This window comes from Scyliorhinus torazame, chromosome 27, assembly GCF_047496885.1.
Source record: "Scyliorhinus torazame isolate Kashiwa2021f chromosome 27, sScyTor2.1, whole genome shotgun sequence".
Classification (NCBI taxonomy): domain Eukaryota; kingdom Metazoa; phylum Chordata; class Chondrichthyes; order Carcharhiniformes; family Scyliorhinidae; genus Scyliorhinus; species Scyliorhinus torazame.
Window position 1 is genome coordinate 37,032,905 of NC_092733.1, and position 20,784 is coordinate 37,053,688.

General features: G+C 46.1%; 1 protein-coding gene across 1 annotated transcript in view; it reads right to left on the reverse strand.

Annotated features, from left to right (window-relative positions):
* LOC140403356 (C-type lectin domain family 10 member A-like) overlaps nucleotides 1-6,662 on the reverse strand; it is a 56,206-nt gene extending 49,544 nt beyond the window's left edge. Inside the window, exons 1-2 of the mRNA XM_072491263.1 lie at nucleotides 6,549-6,662; nucleotides 5,345-5,464 (exon numbers count right to left, since the gene is read on the reverse strand). Coding sequence (XP_072347364.1) covers nucleotides 5,345-5,464; nucleotides 6,549-6,639 — 211 coding nt within the window. The 5' untranslated portion in view covers nucleotides 6,640-6,662. The remainder of the gene's footprint in view (nucleotides 1-5,344; nucleotides 5,465-6,548) is intronic.
* Nucleotides 6,663-20,784: the final 14,122 nt, after the last annotated feature.

The window sequence follows — 20,784 nt, forward strand, 5'->3', positions numbered from 1 at the left end:
CCCATCAAACAGCCCCATCAAACACCCCCATCAAACACCCCCATCAAACACCCCCATCAAACACCCATCAAACACCCCCATCAAACACCCCCATCAAACACCCCCATCAAACACCCCCATCAAACACCCCCATCCAACACCCACATCAAACACCCCCATCAAACACCCACATCAAACACCCACATCAAACACCCCCATCAAACACCCCCATCAAACACCCCCATCAAACACCCCCATCAAACACCCCCATCAAACACCCCCATCAAACACCCACATCAAACACCCATCAAACACCCCCATCAAATACCCCCATCAAATACCCCCATCAAACACCCCATTAAACACCCCCATCAAACACCCCCATCCAACACCCCCATCAAACACCCCCATCAAATACCCCCATCAAACACCCCATCAAACACCCCCATCAATCACCCCCATCAAACACCCCCATCAATCACCCCCATCCAACACCCCCATCAAACACCCCCATCAAACACCCCCATCAAACACCCCCATCAAATACCCCCATCAAACACCCATCACACACCCCATCAATCACCCCCATCAAACACCCCCATCAAACACCCCATCAAACACCCCCATCAAACACCCATCAAACACCCCATCAAACACCCCATCAAGCACCCATCAAACACTCACATCAAACACCCCCATCAATCACCCCCATCAAACAGCCCCATCAAACACCCCCATCAAACACCCATCAAACACCCCATCAATCACCCCCATCAAACACCCCCATCAAATACCCCCATGAACACCCCCATCAAACACCCCCATCAAACACCCCCATCAAATACCCCCATCAAACACCCCCATCATATACCCCCATCAAACAGCCCCATCAAACACCCACATCAAACACCCCCATCAAACACCCCCATCAAACACCCCCATCAAACACCCCCATCAAACACCCCCATCAAATACCCCCATCAAACACCCCCATCATATACCCCCATCAAACAGCCCCATCAAACACCCACATCAAACACCTCATCAAATACCCCCATCAAATACCCCCATCAAACACCCCCATCAAACACCCCCATCAAACACCCCCATCAAACACCCATCAAACACCCACATCAAACACCCCCATCAAATACCCCCATCAAACACCCCCATCAAACACCCACATCAAACACCCCCATCAAACACCCCCATCAAACACCCCCATCAAACACTCATTTCAAATACCCCCATCAAACACCCCCATCAAACACCCCCATCAAACACTCATATCAAACACCCCCATCAAACACCCCCATCAAACACCCCCATCAAACACCCCCATCAAATACCCCCATCAAACACCCATCAAACACCCCATCAATCACCCCCATCAAACACCCCCATCAAACACCCCATCAAACACCCCCATCAAACACCCATCAAACACCCCATCAAACACCCCATCAAGCACCCATCAAACACTCACATCAAACACCCCCATCAATCACCCCCATCAAACACCCATCAAACACCCCATCAATCACCCCCATCAAACACCCCCATCAAATACCCCCATCAAACACCCCCATCAAACACCCCCATCAAACACCCCCATCAAACACCCCCATCATATACCCCCATCAAACAGCCCCATCAAACACCCACATCAAACACCCCCATCAAATACCCCCATCAAACACCCCCATCAAACACCCCCATCAAACACCCCCATCAAATACCCCCATCAAACACCCCCATCATATACCCCCATCAAACAGCCCCATCAAACACCCACATCAAACACCTCATCAAATACCCCCATCAAATACCCCCATCAAACACCCCCATCAAACACCCCCATCAAACACCCCCATCAAACACCCCCATCAAACACCCCCATCATATACCCCCATCAAACAGCCCCATCAAACACCCACATCAAACACCCCCATCAAATACCCCCATCAAACACCCCCATCAAACACCCCCATCAAACACCCCCATCAAATACCCCCATCAAACACCCCCATCATATACCCCCATCAAACAGCCCCATCAAACACCCACATCAAACACCTCATCAAATACCCCCATCAAATACCCCCATCAAACACCCCCATCAAACACCCCCATCAAACACCCCCATCAAACACCCATCAAACACCCCCATCAAACACCCCCATCAAACACCCCCATCAAATACCCCCATCAAATACCCCCATCAAACACCCCCATCAAACACCCCCAATAAACACCCCATCAAACAGCCCCATCAAACACCCCCATCAAACACACCCATCAAATACCCCCATCAAACACCCCCATCAAACATCCCCATCAAACACCCCCATCAAACACCCCCATCAAACAGCTCCATCAAACAGCCCCATCAAACACCCCCATCAACTAACCCCCATCAAAAAATCATCAAACACCCCCATCAAAAAATCATCAAATACCCCCATCAAATACCCACATCAAATACCCCCATCAAACACCCCATCATCCACCCATCAATTGGATAGAGTGAGAGCGAGTGAGGAGAGAGAGTGTGAGGATTGAGTAGAGCGTGAGCGTGAGAGGAGACAGCAGAGAGTGGGGAGGGTATGAGAGTGAGGAGAAAATGAGAAGAGGGTGAGTGAAGTGAGTGTGTAGAAAGTGAGGAGAGAGTGAGAGAGAGTTAGAGATAATGAGAGTGAGTAGGGAGTATAGAGTGTGCGAGGAGAGGGTGCATGCGAGCAGAGAGTAAAGATTGGGGAGATAGTGAAAGTGTGGAGCGAGTGCTCAGGGAGTAAGGAAGAGTTCGAGAGAATGAGAGTGAGGAGAGAGTGAGAAAGAGAGTGAGTGAGAGTGTGAAGGAGAGGGTGAAGTGAGTCTGGAGTGAGGAGAGAGTGATATATAGTGAAGCGAGCATGAAGAGCGAGTGACAGAGGGAGTGAAGAGAGAGTGAGAGAGAGTGAGGAGAGAGTGAGAGAGAGTGAGGAGAGACTGAGAGAGAGTGAAGAGAGGGTGAGAGAGAGTGAGGAGAGACTGAGAGAGTGAGGAGAGAATGACAGAGAGAGTGAGGAGAGAGTGAAAGAGAGTGATGCGACAGCGAGAAGGTTGGGAGAGTGATGGGAGAGAGAGAGTGAGAGATGGAGTGAGAGAGAGAGTGAGAGGGAGTGAGAAAGAGTGAGGAGAGAGTGAGGAGCAAGTGAGAGAGTGAGGAGATAGTGACAATAAGAGCGAGGAGAGGGTGAGAGAGTGAGAAGGAATGAGAAGAGAGTGAGAAGAGATTGAGGAGAGAGTGAGAGAGTGGGAAGAGAGTGAGAAGAGAATTAAAGAGAATAAAATAGAGAGAGATTGAGAGAGTTTGATAGATGAGTGAAAAAGTGAGGAGAGGCTGAGAGAGAGTGAGAGAAATTGAGGAGAGTGAGAGAGCATGAGAGAGTTTAAGGAAAGTGAGCGAGGAGTGAGTGACTAAGAGTGGCAGAGTGACTAAAAGTGAGAGAGAGTAAGGAGAGAGTGAGACAGAATGAGGAGAGAAGAGAGAAAGGAGAGAGTGAGGAGTGAGTGAAATGAAAAATCGCTTAATGTCACAAGTAGGTCTCAAATAAAGTTACTGTGAAAAGCCCCTAGTCGCCACATTCCGGCGCCTGTTCGGGGAGGCTGGTACGGGAATTGAACCGTGCTGCTGGCCTGCCTTGGTCTGCTTTCAAAGCCAGCGATTTAGACCTGTCCTAAACCAGCCCCTGGTGGTTACGTGAGTGAGTGAGTGTGAGAAGAGAGTAAGAGATGTGAGTGAATGCGATGAGATTAAGTGAGGTGAATGAAAGACGGAGGAGTGAGTGAGAGAAGGTGTGTGAGTGAGGGAGTGTGAGAGAGAGGGAGAAAAAATGAGCGAGAGTGAGAAGAGACTGGGGAGATAGTGAGGTGAAAATGAGGGGAGAATGGAGGGAATGGGAGAGAGTGAGAGAGTGAAGTGAGTGTGGAGAGAATAAGAAGAGAGTGATAGAGAATAAGAATGAGGAGAGAGAACGAGAGTGAGGAGAGAATGAAGAGAGTGTGAGGAGAGAGGAGAGATGTGAGAGTGGGAGTGAGAGAGTGAGGAGCGGGTGAGGAGAGAGTGAGAGAAAGTGAGAAAAGAGATGGAGCGTGTGGAGAGTGTTAAAGAGAGTGAGGAGAGGCTTAGGGGAGTGTGAGAGAGATTGAGTTGAGTGTGAGCAGAGAGTGAGAAATGAAGGGGAGAGTAAGGAGAATGTGAGGGAGTGAGGAGTGACTGAGAGAAAGTGCGAGTGAGTGAGAGAGAGAGAAATAGAGTGAGAGAGACTGAGGAGAGAATGAAGAGAGTGAGAGAGATTGGTGAGAGACAGTGAGGGAGTGAGAGTGTGGGAGTGAGAGAGAGCTGGAGAGAGTGAGAGAGTTTGAGGAAAGAGTGGGAGAGTGAGGAGATAGTGAGAGTGAGTGCAAGAGATTGAGGAGAGTGAGAGCGAGACAGTTTGAGGAAATTGTGGGAGAGCGAGAAGTGACGAGAGGAAATTGTGGGAGAGCGAGAAGTGACGAAAGAGTTAGCAGAGTGTGAGGCAGATTGATCGGAGTCTGAGGAGACAGTGAGAGAATGTGAGAGTGATAGAGAGCGAGAGAGAGTGAGAAGAGAGTGAGGAGAGAATGAGGAGAGAATTGGGAGAGTGAGAGAGTGAGGCAAGTGTGAGGAGAGAATGAGAGAGAAAGTGGGGGGGGATTGAGAGAGGGAGAGATAGTGAAAGTGAGAGAGTTTGGACAATGAAGAGAGAGTGAGCGAGAGAGAGATTGAGGAGAAAGTTAGAGAGTGTGAGAGAGGGGGAGAGAAAGCGAGAGATTGAGAAGGAGAGAGAGAGGGACTGAGAGAGTGAGGAGAGTGTGAAGAGAGTGTGAGGAAAGAGTGAGGAGAGAATGAGGAGAGGGTCTTTACTGAAACCCCATCTAGCCCTTTCAGCCGGATCCTAAATTGCAATGGAAGTTTTCATTGAAGAGCTAAGCATTCTTGCATTGCCTTTTGTACTGATTGTTCATCTGGAAGAACATGGCAGCACATCCATTGAGACAGACCGAAACAGTCCAGCAATCCTGGTGCCATTGCTGTCGCAGACATTACCGACACAGAAACCATCCACCCAGTCAGTCCAAGTTCCTGATACATGAGTTTAGACTCATGATGTGGGATTTCGAACTACCCGATCATGTTGTATAGGTACACCCATTCCTTATTGCGCCCCAGTCCATGGCTGAATTAATATCACCCATGTTAAATCACATTAATACATGCGCCTCTCAAATTAACCTTATTGCCTGTTATTGCAGAATTCACCACCATCAGTTCCACAGTTGAAAAGATTACAAAACTTACACCGTACACTTGCAGTGCAGAGGATCACTAGAGACAGCAGGATGGAGAGAACCAGGAGAATATGGACGATGAGAGGTGACCATCTTCCTTGGGTCAGATATGCTAATTGGACACCGTGTCCTGGAAAATGAAAGGGAAAAGTCAGAGACACAAAGCGTTTTCACATTTGAGAAGGTTCCACAGGAGCTGAGCGTTGTTTCAAACACTGGATTGTTTAAAAAAAAAATGTTTCTGGGATCGTAACAATCAACCAGTATTGTAACAGTATTTGTAACTTGGAACAAAGTGGGAACTGATCACCACGTCAAATAACCTGTACCAGCAGCCTCCCCGAACAGGCGCCGGAATGTGGCGACTAGGGGCTTTTCACAGTAACTTCATTTGAAGCCTACTTGTGACAAAAAACCATTTTCATTTCATTTCATTTCATTTTCAATAACCCTCTTGCTTGGCACACATATTGCACCCAATAGATGCCAGAGAATAGAATACCATAGTCACTAGCGGACTCCTAAAGTAAAAATCTAGAAACCCAGAGAGATTGGTCGTAAGGTTTCCAGGCTGAACCCTTGTTAAGGGCAGCAACGCCCTTAAAACATTTCTTCAGGGCGGCACGTGGCGCAGTGGTTAGCACTGGGACTGCTGCGGTGAGGACCCGGGTTCGAATCCCAACCCTGGGTCACTGTCCGTGTGGAGTTTGTACATTCTCCCCGTGTCTGAATGGGTTTCACCCCCACAACCCAAAGATGTGCAGGTTAGTTGGATTGGCCACACTAAATTGGCCCTTAATTGGAGAAAAAATAATTGGGTCGTCTAAATTTATAAATAAAAAAAACATTTCTTCAACTCAAGAACATTCAGCAGTTTAAAGATCAAAACTCAGCAGGTAACTAAATTGACGCAAGTTATGCACAGTTACAAACTACACAGACATCACTCAGGTGATAACTGCGCACAGCCAGGTATGACAACCTCTGTCCCCACTCCTCATGCAGCACCTCTACGCTTCAAAAACCTCCCTGTAGAGGTCACTGAGAGTCAAGGGCCTCATCAGTTAAAGAGATGGTGAGGCAGTAGATTTCTGACCCCACTGCTTCACCTCATTGTTCAGTCCCATGGTTCAGCAGCCCTTCTACACAAAGGAGTGGAATTTCCTGACCGGAATTCCTGAATAAACCGGACAGTAAGGATCACAGCTAACTACCTGGCTTCAGTTTCCCTTGCTTTCCTCGGCCTCCCTCCAGTTGATGACAGTCAGAGTCGGAGAATTGATCATAATCATTGTTTAGTTCCATGTTATCAGCTGCAAACGCTCTGGTTTCTGGAGCTCATGTGTAAAGCAATGCGAGAGATGGGACTTTCTCTTTCACAAAGTCCCTCTTGGCATGTGCCCAGTGGTTCGCTGGGAAAAAACCCACAGCTATAAATTGTGCCTGATGGACACTGAGTCATTTCACACTTCTCCTTTTTCATTCTGTTGAAGTCCTTAAATAACAATGAAGTGACGAGATTGAGGTTGAGGATATTCCTGTCCTTAACATACTCTCAGACCCAAAACTTTACGATGGATCTCTCTGGGTTTGCAGATTTTTACTATCTTTAGGAGCCTCTTAGTGACAGTGGTCTTCTGTTTGCAATGCATGTGCCAAGAAAGAGGATTATTTCAGGTGATGTTCAGTTATCAGTTGGTTCCTAGTTGCAAATACTGTTACAATCCCAGCTGATATAACTGGACGGGAAGATCCCAGATTGGAACCCTGGCTCAAAGCACCGTGGGCTGAATTCTCCGGCGGCGGGATTTTCCGTTGCGCCGGCAGCGCACCCACGCCCGCGGGTTTCCCGGCGGCTTGGCATGGCCACAATGGGAAATCCCATTGGCAGGGGGTGGGAATGGAGAATCCCGTTGCCGGTGAGGGGCACACTGGCCAGGAAAACGCAGCTGGCAGAGTGGAAGATCCCGCCCGTAACTTTTACATTTTTGAATAAAATGTGGAGGGTCGCTCGTTAGTTTTAAAAATAGGAAAAATCATTCATAAAGAATGGGAAAATTGGAATAGAATACAATACCATTCACTCCCCCATTGCTTAACAATTGCATACAGGTTTTGGGATTAACATGATTACAAATACTTCTTAAGCTACAATTGTCTTATTGACACAAAGTCTGTTTTAAGTAGACACTTTGGCAGTGGTCTAATACACTCTTCACTCAATGCTTGTAGATTTTTCCTCAGAGCGTTTCCAAACTGCACTCCCAAAAACACACTTGAAAATCTTCTCTCATAATTATGCTTTCCTTTGACATTTTGCATTCCAAAATCCAGACCAGGTTTTCCAAACGATAGTTTTAAACAAACCAACACTCCACCTTTAACAGCGAAGCCAGTCCAGAATATTACACCAGCCCCTTCAGGATTTATTTATGTTGACTGTTGTGAAAACTGCTCACAACTGCACGGTAGCATTGTGGATAGCACAATTACTTCACAGCTCCAGGGTCCCAGGTTCGATTCTGGCTTGGGTCACAGTCTGTGCGGAGTCTGCACGTCCTCCCCGTGCGTGCGTGGGTTTCCTCCGGGTGCTCCGGTTTCCTCCCACAGTTCAAAGATGTGCGGGTTAGGTGGATTGGCCATGATAAATTGCCCTTAATGTCCAAAATTGCCCTTAGTGTTGGATGGAGTTACTGGGTTATGGGGATAGGGTGGAGGTGTTGACCTTGGGTAGGGTGCTCTTTCCAAGAGCCGGTGCAGACTCGATGGGCCGAATGGCCTCCTTCTGCACTGTAAATTCTATAAAACTGCTTTAACTCTCGATTCCCAGACTGTATTAAAATGATATCAAACGCTTCATCTACCTCTGAAGTCTGCAGCCCCACTTTAAATGTGATTACTGCAATTGTCTCTTTCACTCAGAACATTTTGTTTATTCTTCCTTGATTTTTTCTGAACAATACCTTGGCCTCGGTTCTCTTAACTTCAGTTGTGTTAAACGTTCTTTCTGTCCCAATTCCCTTCTTATCTGGATTGTATTTTGTTCCATAGGAAACCTGCATCTTTGCAACTCCCTTGTCCTGTCCAGCTTCTCCTGGCTGAGTTGAGAGCTGTTCACTCCCTAGTGTCCTGTCTGCAACTGCCCACACATTCAGCTAAAACTAAAACTTAAAAGCTTTGCTTCCTTACAAGTCCCCAGTTGCTAAGCAACACCCACATGCTCATGTATTTTATTTATTCTTCACACCGTAGCCCTCTCTGAGCACAATAGAAACACAGTTGGATCTTAACCACCCCCATACATACACACACCTATGTCCAGCATGAATCTTACTATAAATGTTACATTTCCAGGTACATAAATATTAAATTAAACCCAGTTGATACTGTACCTTCTTTCTAAAGTTTAACAATACAAATATAAATCTCTTAAACTACCTTCATTCTCCTAACAATACCAAGAACTTCAGTGGATTCCTAAGCTCCTCATTGGACCAATGGAGCATGGATTTGAATCCAATCCTTTGAGACCTGCTATCACTTTGCCACACATTTCAGTTGAAAGCTTTTCAGGCTTCTGATTCAGATCTAAGCCAACGCCATGCTGGCCTCAGAGGTGAATCAACCTAGGGCGGAATCTTCCCGTTTTGAGGCAGAGTGTGGCTGAGTGGGAAAAGTGGCATTGAAGCCTCAATACGGCATTCTCTGCCATATTGTTAAAAACAGAAGTTATGCAGGAGTTCCACGTTGTCGCGATGGCCGTCCTGCCAGCAACTTAGTTCTTTAAAGATGGGGGGAGTTCGTATTAAAAAATCACTCTGGTACACAAAAGTTGGAATGGAGTCGCACCTGCCACGACCAAGGCACTGACCCCTGGTACTTCTCCCAGAGCAGGACTAGTGGGCAGTACCAAGGGGCAATGCACAGGTAGCACCAAGGGGAAGTTCCCAGGCAAGGCCAGGAGGCAGTGCGAGGGAAGGGGTTGGAGGAATTGTCTGGGCAGGGCCCTCTCCCCCTGTGAACCTCATGAACTTCTCTGATGGATCTGCTTGCCAAGGGCAGGTGTGGGAGACCACTCATAATTCATGTCAGTGTGCCCTGACGCCAGCATTAGTGGAGAATCTAACTGGGGGAGTGGTTCAGGTGTGGAGGTCTGAGACTGGTAGGCTAATGTATGGGAATTATGTTCCCGTTGTTCAGCAATACATCACTGGTGGGGAGGGGTAATCGTGTCAATTTTACTTTGGCACGAAGCATGATTTGGACATCTCATGAGATTTCCCATAACAGCCTCCCCGAACAGGCGCTGGAATGTGGCGACTAGGGGCTTTTCACAGTAACTTCATTTGAAGCCTACTTGTGACAATAAGCGATTTTCATTTCATTTCATTTTTCATTTCATTTTCTGCTCCTGTTGCCAAACCCACCTGATGAAAACGACAGCGGAAAATCCCAGCCTTTAATTCTACTAACCGCTCATAAAACTGTCAATTGAAACAAAGCTCATAGTCCTCTTGACAACTGTGTCAATAACTTCTGCTAAGTTAAATATATCAGAGGGATCTGTAATAGGATGGCAGGACAGGCTAACCATGAAAAACACCGTAGACTTAAACGGGAGCAGACGATCCCACTGGTGGCAAATAGCAAGCCACCTCGTGCTGTGGGTAGCTAGAGAATTTCATCCATAGTTAAGCAATGCTTCCATCTTAACGTACTGATCCTTAATTTAAAACCCCTCCATGACCTCATCCCTCCCTGTTTCTGTAATCTCCTCGAGCCCTAAATCCGCTGAGTTATCTGTGCTGCTCTAATTTAGGCCTCTTGAGCAGCCCTGGATTTAACCACTTCACCTTTGGGGACAGTTGTCAGGAAGCTTGGATGAAGTAAAGATTGAAGAATGGGATGAAAGAATAATTGATAAGGGTGCAGCTGTCTGGAGGGGTTTTGACGTGTGAATTAGCTTATGTTGCCCTTTCTAAAGCACAGCGTCTCTTAACCCGTGTACGGTGGAAAAATGACTAGGAGACTCAGTTTATAAAACAGAACAATATTTATTCACGCACACGCAATGGTTATTCAATCACACACTCCCAACCACAGGTCACACTATACACCAATCGTTCCAAGTTCTTAACTTAACTTGGCAGTGCTGGGCAGATACAGGCCTGTTATCTGTAGTCCTCTGTTAGTTGGTTATGAATCTGGTTCTCGTCTGGCTCTGGTCTCCTTTTTGTTGGTAGTGTGGGTGGTCTCCTTTGTCGGCCGGTGGAAGTCACCGCTGTTAGTTACTGCTGCTCCAGAGAGAGAATGAATCTGTGCAGTAACTCTTCTGCTGTTTGAATTTCGTTCATGACTCTTTTGATGGGCGGTCTCTGGTCATTTGTTAATTAATTGAACAGGGCTCGATCAGCCTGATTGATCAAGTCCAATCAGGGGCTGCCACATCATTTTTGGGGTGGGCACTCAGTGGCCATACTTGAATGTATTGAATGCATGTAAGCTTTCCAAATAAGGAAGTTAGGTGCCACTGTGTCTGGTAAACAATTGTGATTAACGGGACAGTTCTATTGATCCTTTGGGAGATAGCCCTTTACTTACGTTATTCGCATCAACCGATGAAATCATTTGAAGTCTGCAAAGCCTTTTCCTGTCGCTTTATTTGATCTGCCCTGCAGCCTGCTTGTCCACACCGTTGACCACTTTTCCCAGCATCCCTCATTGGGTGCCATTTTAGGTGGCCACATATCCCTCCTCTTGATCCTGAACGCGAAGCGTGGTGGATCTCAGACTCAAGACCAACACCTGCCCAGCATCCCCAGTCACTTGTCAAGTCAAGTAAGGCTTGGTTCAACTGCCCAATAACTTAACCCTTTTACAAAATACAAATAACATTACATACACAGCTAATAAGCGACCCAAAGGTACAGGTTCATTAACAAAAAAGGTAAACGTACAAATTACAACAGCTTATTACAATGAAATATAATTTCATGGAAATATAAAAAGCCATTTCAGCAGGTACGATGGGTGCAAACAGTGCCAAAATAAATGAGAGTCCCAAAGAGTCTGAGGTTGGTGTCATCAGGGGAGCCCGTGCTGCAAGCATGGGTCTCATATCCTGACCTTGAGAGGCTTTCGCTTGCCATCGGCAAAATCTGACTGTAAGGGTGGTGAGGTGGACCAACGTGAACAGGATCAGGATGATAGCCAAATGTGAGATGAGTCGAATGAATGGATGTACTTGTATATTTGAACCTTTGTATGTCCTGGGTTTGTTGGACTATTTTGGCCAAGGTTCTGTGGGTGGTAGCCAATTTCAGCCGAATTTGATTTAGTTCTTCTGGCGGGGGTTTTAATTTTGTTTCGTATTCCGCATAATAGTCCCCCAGGTGCTGCTTGAGCTCATCAGTCGCATTTACATCCACCCTGTCTCATTGTTGGACTATTTTGGCCAAGGTTCTGTGGGTGGTAGCCAATTTCAGCCGAATTTGATTTAGTTCTTCTGGCGGGGGTTTTAATTTTGTTTCGTATTCCGCATAATAGTCCCCCAGGTGCTGCTTGAGCTCATCAGTCGCATTTACATCCACCCTGTCTCATTGATTTGATTGGATTTGATTTGATTTATTGTCACATGTACCGAAGTACAGTGAAAAGTATTTTTCTACGGCCGAGGGAACGTACACAGTGCGTACATAGTAGACAAAAAGAATAATCAACAGAGTACATTGACAAATGGTACATCGAAACACTGATTGGTTACAGTGCGGAACAAGGGCCAACAAGAGTAGCATAGGGCATCGTGAATAGTGTTCTTACAGGGAACATATCAGTCCAAGGGGGAGTTGTTGAGGAGTCTAGTAGCTGTGGGGAAGAAGCTGTTCCTGTGTCTGGATGTGCGGGTCTTCAGACTTCTGTACCATCTGCCTGATGGGAGGGTCTGGAAGAAGGCAATGCCTGGGTGGGAGGGGTCTCTGACAAAGCTGACTGCCTTCCTGAGGCAGCGGGAGGTGTAGACAGAATCAATGTGAGGGTGGCAAGCTTGTGTGATACGTTGGACTGAGTTCACCACACTCTGCAGTTTCTTGCGATCTTGGACTGAGCAGTTGCCATACCAGGCTGTGATGCAGCCGGATAGGATGCTCTCTATGGCACATCTGTAGAAGTTTGTAAGAGTCGAGGCAGACATGCCGAATTTCTTTAGCTTCTGTAGGAAGTAGAGACTTTGTTGGGCTTTTATGTATGTCAATTAATTGTACAAGGCCCGGCCCAGCCGGTATGTCTGGATTAATACAAAATCTGCTGTTAGTAATGTCGCAGTGTGTGGTGTGTCTGGTGCTGGATTTAGTCCTGTCCTGATCTCGTATAGGGCAAAATTACCCTCTATCAATGTCCCCCTGGCCAAGTTCCAATCCTTTCTCAGAGCTATTAGCTAAACATCCAATTGTGGGACACCCATTATTTGAAAAACCCCACCAATCCCCTTTTATGGTGACGCTCAGGTAGCATTCGACTGAACTTCCATTTGGCTTTTTGTAAATAAGTCTCTGATTATTACACCCAAACATGATACTTTTATTGGGGTGTATCCATAATACACCATCCTCACATTCCCCTGCGTCAAGTGGAGCAAACCATAAATAACCTGGATATAAAAGGTTCATCTGATTTGGAATGTGCTGAGTGCTGAGTCCGGAGTGAATCCAATGAAAAGTAGGCCGATGCAGGTGTAAGGTTCCATCTCAACGTGGTTCTGGTAGAATCCTGAGGAAAAGAAGCATAGTTTCTGTTGTTATCGCATGCTTAATATCTGCATTTATATTGTCACAAAACGTGACCTCCCCCCCCCCCGTTTTCTTTGAATTAAGTAAAGGAGACAAGGCACTGATTGTATCTGTAAACACAACAAATTGTGGTTGAGGCTTAGAAGGGCTGGTTTAGCTCAGCGGGTTGGGCACCTGGTTTGCGATGCAGAACAAAGCCAGGGGTGCAATTCCCGTACCAGCTGAGAATTCTGAATTCTCCCCCTGTGTACCCGAACAGGCGCCGGAGTGTGGCGACTAGCGGCTTTTCACAGTAACTTCATTGCAGTGTTAATGTAAGCCTACTTGTGACAATAAAGATTATTTAAAATTTAAAAGAGTGGTCGAAGTGCGACCTGCTTAACTGGCCGAATGTTAGGATGGTCAGTTTATAATGTTTCATCCCGGGGGGGGGCAAGGAGGTTTGTATCAGGACTAATGCAGGGCAGTCAGAGGGGTCCGATTAAGCAGCACACACCTGTTTTGGAATCTAAAAACAGCAAACACCTTAACAAGCTAAAATGTGTCAATATTGCCACTGCAAGAAACCTGTGGTTTCTGATTTTTAATTAGGTTTGTGGGATATTTTGGAGCAACAATCATTACTTCTAATCATGTCCCATCTGGTGGTGCCAAAATGTTACCCTTTCTAAATCACAGCGTCTCTTAACCCGTGTACGGTGGAAAAATGACTAGGAGACTCAGTTTATAAAACAGAACAATATTTATTCACGCACACGCAATGGTTATTCAATCACACACTCCCAATCACAGGTCACACTATACACTAATAGCTCCAAGTTCTTAACTTAACTTGGCAGTGACCGGCAAGTGCTGGGCAGATACAGGTCTGTTACCTGTGGTCCTCTGTTAGTTGGTTATGAATCTGGTTCTCGTCTGGCTCTGGTCTCCTTTTTGTTGGTAGTGTGGGTGGTCTCCTTTGTCGGCCGGTGGAAGTCACCGCTGTTAGTTACTGCTGCTCCAGAGAGAGAATGAATCTGTGCAGTAACTCTTCTGCTGTTTGAATTTCGTTCATGACTCTTTTGATGGGCGGTCTCTGGTCATTTGTCAATCAATTGATCAGGACTCGATCAGCCTGATTGATCAGGTCCAATCAGGGGTTGCCACATCATTTTTGGGGTGGGCACTCAGTGGCCATACCTGAATCTGTTGAATGCATGTAAGCTTTCCAAATAAGGAAGTTAGGTGCCGCTGTGTCTGGTAAACAATTGCGATTAACGGGACAGTTCTATTGACCCTGTTGGTGGTCTGGAGATAGCCCTTTACTCATGTTATTCACATCAACCTGTGAAATTGTTTGAAGTCTGCAAAGCCTTTTCCTGTCGCTTTATTTGATCTGCCCTGCAGCCTGCTTGTCCATACCCTTGACAACTTTTCCTCGCATCCCTGATGGATGCCATTTTAGGTGGCCACACTTGGAAACCGAGTGAACAGATATTTACTTAAATGAAGTGTGAACAGTAGAGTATAGTATATTAGGTGATAAAACTGCTGAAGAGCTTAGTTCAAAGTGGGGACATAAGTACACAGGTCACACCTATATGCTAAAATTCTGTCATCGAAGGCAAGTCATTTAGATAGAAGGTGATTAAAAGGGTGATATGGCATACCTGTAGTCAGGTAGCTCTGTACTGTCATGTGGAACAGGAGAGGAGAGGAAGAGCTAGTAAGCAGCTAAAGCCATAGCCATAGCCCACTGGAAAGAGGAACTCTTTCAGAAAGCAGAATTCTAGGCTTGAAGTTGCTGATTTGAAAACCTCAGAAAAAACTACACTGAATCAAAGAAAGATTTGCCAAGCTTAAAGGTAATTCATGGGTGGTAACTATTTGCTGGGTTTACCTCATAGATTTATATTGTATGGGATGTTGTTTTGGAACAAGGGGCATATCTTGGAGTTCAGGAATGCAGATCAATCTGAATAGGGTTTGTTCCAGAATACAGTGTGTGTGTGTGTGAGAGTGTCTGTGTGTGTGAGTGTCTGTGTGTGTGTGTGTCTGTGTGTGAGTGCCTGTGTGAGTGTCAGTGTGTGTGTGTGTGTGTGAGTGTCTGTGTGTGTGTGAGTGTGTGTGAATGTATGTGTGTGTGTGTGTGAGTGTCTGTGTGTGTATGTGAGTGTCTGTGCGTGTGTGAGTGTCTGTGTGTGTGTGTGTGTGTGAGCGTATGTGTGTGAGCGTGTGAGTGTCTTTGTATGAGTGTGTGTGTGTGTGTGTGTGAGTGTATGTGTGTCTGTGTGTGTGTGAGTGCCTGTGTGTGTGTGAGTGTATGTGTGTGTGTAAGTGTCTGTGTGTGTGTGTGTGTGTGTGAGAGTGTATGTGTGTGTGTGTGTGAGTGTCTGTGTGTGTTTGTGTGTGTGAGAGTGTCTGTGTGTGTGAGAGTGTCTGTGTGTGTGTGAGTGACTGTGTGTGTGAGTGACTGTGTGTGTGAGTGTCTGTGTGTGTCTGTTTGTGTGTGCGTGTGTGTGTGTGCGTGCGTGACTGTGTGTGTGAGTGTAGGTGTGTGTGTGAGTATATGTGTGTGTATGTGTGTGTGTGTGTGAGAGAGTGTCTGTGTGTGTGTGTCTGTGTGTGAGTATGTGTGTATGTGTGTGTGTGTGTGAGTGTATGTATGTGTGTGTGTGTGTGTGAGTGTATGTATGTGTGTGAGTGTGTGTGAGTGCATGTGTGTGTGAGTGCATTAGTGTGTGTGTATGTGTGTGTGAGTGTCTGTGTGTGTGTGAGTGTCTGTGTGTGTGTGTATGTGTATGTGTGAGTGTGTGTGAGTGTCTGTGTGTGTGTGAGTGTCTGTGTGAGTGTATGTTTGTGTGTGGGGGGGATTATTGGAGTTAAGTTTATCTTTGGTTTCTATTGTAAATTTTCTTGTGTTTATATGTGAATAAACATTTTTTTATTTGAATGATGACAACATGACTGGATCCTCACTGGTTTGCATATCCTTCCTCAAAATATTGCCAAATTGAAACAAATTACCTTCACCAGCATTCCAAGTTACCTTCTAGGTTTTAGGATACTCTCACATCTAACAACAGCAACGTTCGTAACAGTGCCTTCATTTCCTTGGCCTCCAACTCTTCGAATTCCTTCACAAAACTTCTCCACCTCGCTCGCTTGCTTCCCTCCTTTTTAGACAGCCCTTAAAGCCTATCACGTTGACCAAGCATTCTTTCGCCTGCTCTCATACCCTAATGTGACTGAGTCTGAAGGGCTATGGACAATGTATTATGTTAAATATAAATCGTTATTCTGTTGCTGTTAAACTCTATTCCTCCCAACTCAGTGGGATCCAAAAGGTTCCTTCCAGTATCAGATTATCCATGAATTGGATTCACGAGGAAACAATTGTTGCTGCTTTGTAGCATTGCAAGGAACCATCTCATTCTTTCAAGTGCCAGGACTTAAGTTGCGAGTGAACATTTAGCAACTGCCCTCACCAAATAAGAACATAAGAACTAGGAGCAGGAGTAGGCCATCTGGCCCCTCGAGCCTGCTCCACCATTCAATGAGATCATGGCTGATCTTTTGTGGACTCAGCTCCACTTTCCGGCCTGAACACCATAATCCTTAATCCCTTTATTCTTCAAAAAACTATCTATCTTCATCTTAAAAACATTTAATGAAGGAGCCTCAACTGCTTCACTGGGCAAGGAATTCCATAGATTCACAACCCTTTGGGTGAAGAAGTTCCTCCTAAACTCAGTCCTAAATCAATTTCCCCTTATTTTGAGGCTATGCCCCCTAGTTCTGCTTTCACCCGCCAGTGGAAACAACCTGCCCGCATCTACCCTATCTATTTCCTTCATAATTTTAGATGGTTCTAAAGGAGGGGCTACTGGGTTACGGGGGTAGGGTGGAAGTGAGGGCTTAAGTGGGTTGGTGCAGACTCGATGGGCCGAATGGCCTCCTTCTGCACCGTATGTTCTATGTTCCATTCACCTCTGACACCAAGGACTCATGCCTAATATTCAGACACTCACTCGCACCTTCCTACGATCCCAGTGTGCCAACCGCATCTCACCGCCTCCTCAGACACACAGCTATTCGTCCATGGCAGGCACAGGACCCAAACATCGAGCAACGCAACCACTGACATTTTGCCTTCTCACTCTTGGCGGACACGCTTCTCCACAGAAGGGGGCAGAGCTGAACCGATAGGACAGAGGCATGCCTTCATCCCCTGAAATAGATGGTGGAGAAGGTGCCGCACATTGTGGCGCCGGTTATGACAGAGGCCATACCAACTTCCGTCACTGGGAGTGCTCTGGATTCTGCCCCATTGCTTGATCTGACGCTACAACCACCAGGTCAGGTACTAATAATGCCCAGAATTTACAGGGTGGAATGGTGTCAGCCATGTGGTGTGTCAATGATTACAGGCGGGTTGCAGCTAAGCAGGGGGAAATGATAGTTTGTGTACCAGATTAGCAGAGGGCGAGGTTCCGCTACAGTTGTCTCAGGTGAGATCTTTATGGGGGAGGGGAAGGGGCATGGGGAGTCTTACAGGTGTGCTGATCAGCATGCACATTGAGATGTTTGGTGCATTGTGAAGGTGGTCAGAAGGCTTCCAGTCACTGTCTGGGAGCATGGAGGAGACCAGCTCCAACGGGGCAGAAGGCACCTTGCAGACTTTGGATCTCCTCTTTCCCACCGGAACGTACACTCTCTGACTGCAGCTGCAGACCCATCCGTGTTGCAGAGTCTGGTGATCACCATCTGGGCCTCCACTGCAGTCCAGTCGGAAGCTGCCAACCTCTTCCGTTACGGTCACAGCAGATGGTATTTGCTGAGCAAGCCAGATCCCATAGGGAAATCAGTCTTACTACAATAAACCTTTTATTTTCTTGAAAAATTATTCGGAAAAGCTACCGACCCCATGAGCATAGATTTCCAGTTAGGATTTTTAAAAAAAACAATAAATCAACCGGAAAAAATTTAAGCACATGTAATTAAATGTGAAATAAATAAATGTACAGAGTTGAAACAGTATAAGTGATCAACCCTTCAGAAAACCTGGTCTGAACACATGAGTAAAACTACTTTCTTGGCAACAACACCCTGATAGATTTTCAACTATCAAAATAATAATACCCAAGGCAAAGAACTGCTGCCACATTAATAAATGTTTATTACAGGTCTCCTCAAACACTTCCACTCTGAACTTTTCCGAATAAAAGACTTTTTCATGCTTCCCTATTACCTCCATTTTCAGGTCAATAACATTTAATGTACCTTCCCCTGTGTACCTATGATACCACTGTAATTGTAAACGTTCCTTTGTCACTTTGGAACCCCCTTTGAAATTCAACATTTGCCAAATCAAGTCCTGACTTATCTCATAATGCAAATTTTAAATTCAACCGACTTAATTAGAACATAGAACATTACAGCGCAGTTCAGGCCCTTCGGCCCTCGATGTTGCGCTGACCTGTAAAACCACTCTAAAGCCCACCTACATTATTCCCTCATCGTCCATATGTCTATCCAATGACCATTTGAATGCCCTTAGTGTTGGCGAGTCCACTACTGTTGCAGGCAGGGCATTCCATGCCCTTACTACTCTCTGAGTAAAGACCCTGCCTCTGACATCTGTCTTATATCTATCTCCCCTCAATTTAAAGCTATGTCCCCTCGTGCGAGACATCACCATCCTAGGAAAAAGGCTCTCACTGTCCACCCTATCTAATCGTCTGATCATCTTGTATGCCTCAATTAAGTCACCTCTTAAGCTTCTTCTCTCGAACGAAAACAGCCTCAAGTCCTGTGAGAAACACCGCTCACCTTTTCATAATTTACACTTAGTCAAATTCTGAAGAAGTATTTATTATCGATCTTGCAAGAGCGGGTGCCGCCAGTAAGCAACAGCAAACACACAGAATTCACACAGCACCACTTTGTTATATACAATCCATGAAAATACAATCCGTGGGAAACAATCCGTGAGAAACAATCCGTGAGAAATACATCCCACAAACTATAGAAAGGGCAGTTCCCTTATCAGTGATCCCTTATTTGGCCTCCCCCTTGCATAGTGGTTTCTGTCAGCTCCTGGTATATCCTTGGACCGTCAGTTAAAGATAGGAATGAGACCCCCTGCTTGCACCTGCCATCTTCCCCCTTGCTTAGCAATTTCTGTTATTGTACATCCCGTTCTTCCCCGAAGGTCAGCCTTGTACACAGTTACAACAACTCGCTCACTATAGCTTACTCAGAACTTGACATGTTAATTTTCCCATCAGGCCTCATTGTTGACATCTTAATTGTGAACCAGAGTTTATACATGTAAAAACAACTCAAAATGTTCATTTCTCACAAATCCCCCTTTTTTTCTTTTTACTCTTGTTGCTTTTTACACTTTGTAGCCTCTTCTAAACTATCCCAAAATTGTCCAACATCCTCTCAACTTCCCTTTCTATGGGGCCGTCCTCTCCTTCAGTCTTCCCTCTTTCTAGTAGGCAAATTGTATCCTGGCCTCCTTTACCCAGGGGTAATGGCATCTGCTTGGTCAAGGCTGTTTCGATGAGCCTCTGCACCAGGTCTCTTACACACGGGATGATGCAACAGCCTATTGCCACCAATGCTCCTATCACCACGATGATGGAGGTGAGGATGGATACAATTAACCCTTTCCATTTCCAAAACATTGATTCAAGCCACCCAGTCATGGATGTGTCTGCCCCCGAGTTGTCTGCCATTTCCTCAGCCAGAGTGGTTAACCCTTGTAGCGCACGGGTAATCGATCCGTCGGGTGCCGTGTTGTTGGGGACAAACGTGCAACACTGTCCCTTAAGCATAACGCATACACCCCCTTTCTCTGCCAAAATCATATCCAGAGCCAATCTATTCTCCCAGGCCATTCTACTGGTTGCGTCCAGTTGTTCCGCTATGCCCTTCACGGCGTCCCTGGTATAATTGATGAACCTCTGTTGATTATAGCATATATAGTTTATCCAATCCACATTCTTATTGATCGTAACCCACCAGAAGAGGGACTCGAACCCAGCTGCAATCTGATTTCGGGCTTTGAACTCATCTGGTACTCCTCTGGGAATGCCTACGGCGTCCAGGTAAATTCTGTCATCAAATGAGGTGGGTATGCCCCGTTTAGATCATTCCCCTTTTATACTCCCCTTCTCCTTTTGTCTTTCATAGGCTATACTGAACGGTATGGCTAGCTGAACTAATGTGCATGTCCCTTTCCATTGGGGGGGGGGGCAGAGTGGGTCTTAGGATTTTTCCTCCGGAATACCACCCTATATCTGCACATGGTATTTTTAGTGATGAGTAATTGCCCTGGGTGGTCACGTTCTTAGTCTCAATACAAGTCTTGAGGTCTCCCATATCTTTACTTAGCCCCGTATCAGAACGACTTATACACGATTTATGATGCGTCACGGTCACCAAGAAGGAGGGAGGGTTTGCTGATAGTTTCTTATTAACAGGAGGAAACATCAGAGATAGGGCAGTGCAGGTCTTGTTGCCCCAGGCTGTCGCATCTTGGTACAAGGCCATCATGCATTCCATGCTCCCTCTATTGTCTGTCCACCCCAGTGGAAAGGGCTCCAGATGGGCCCGTGGTCTACCTGATGCGCAAGCATAACAATTGTCTTTCTCCAGCGTCTGGGCTGAATACCTC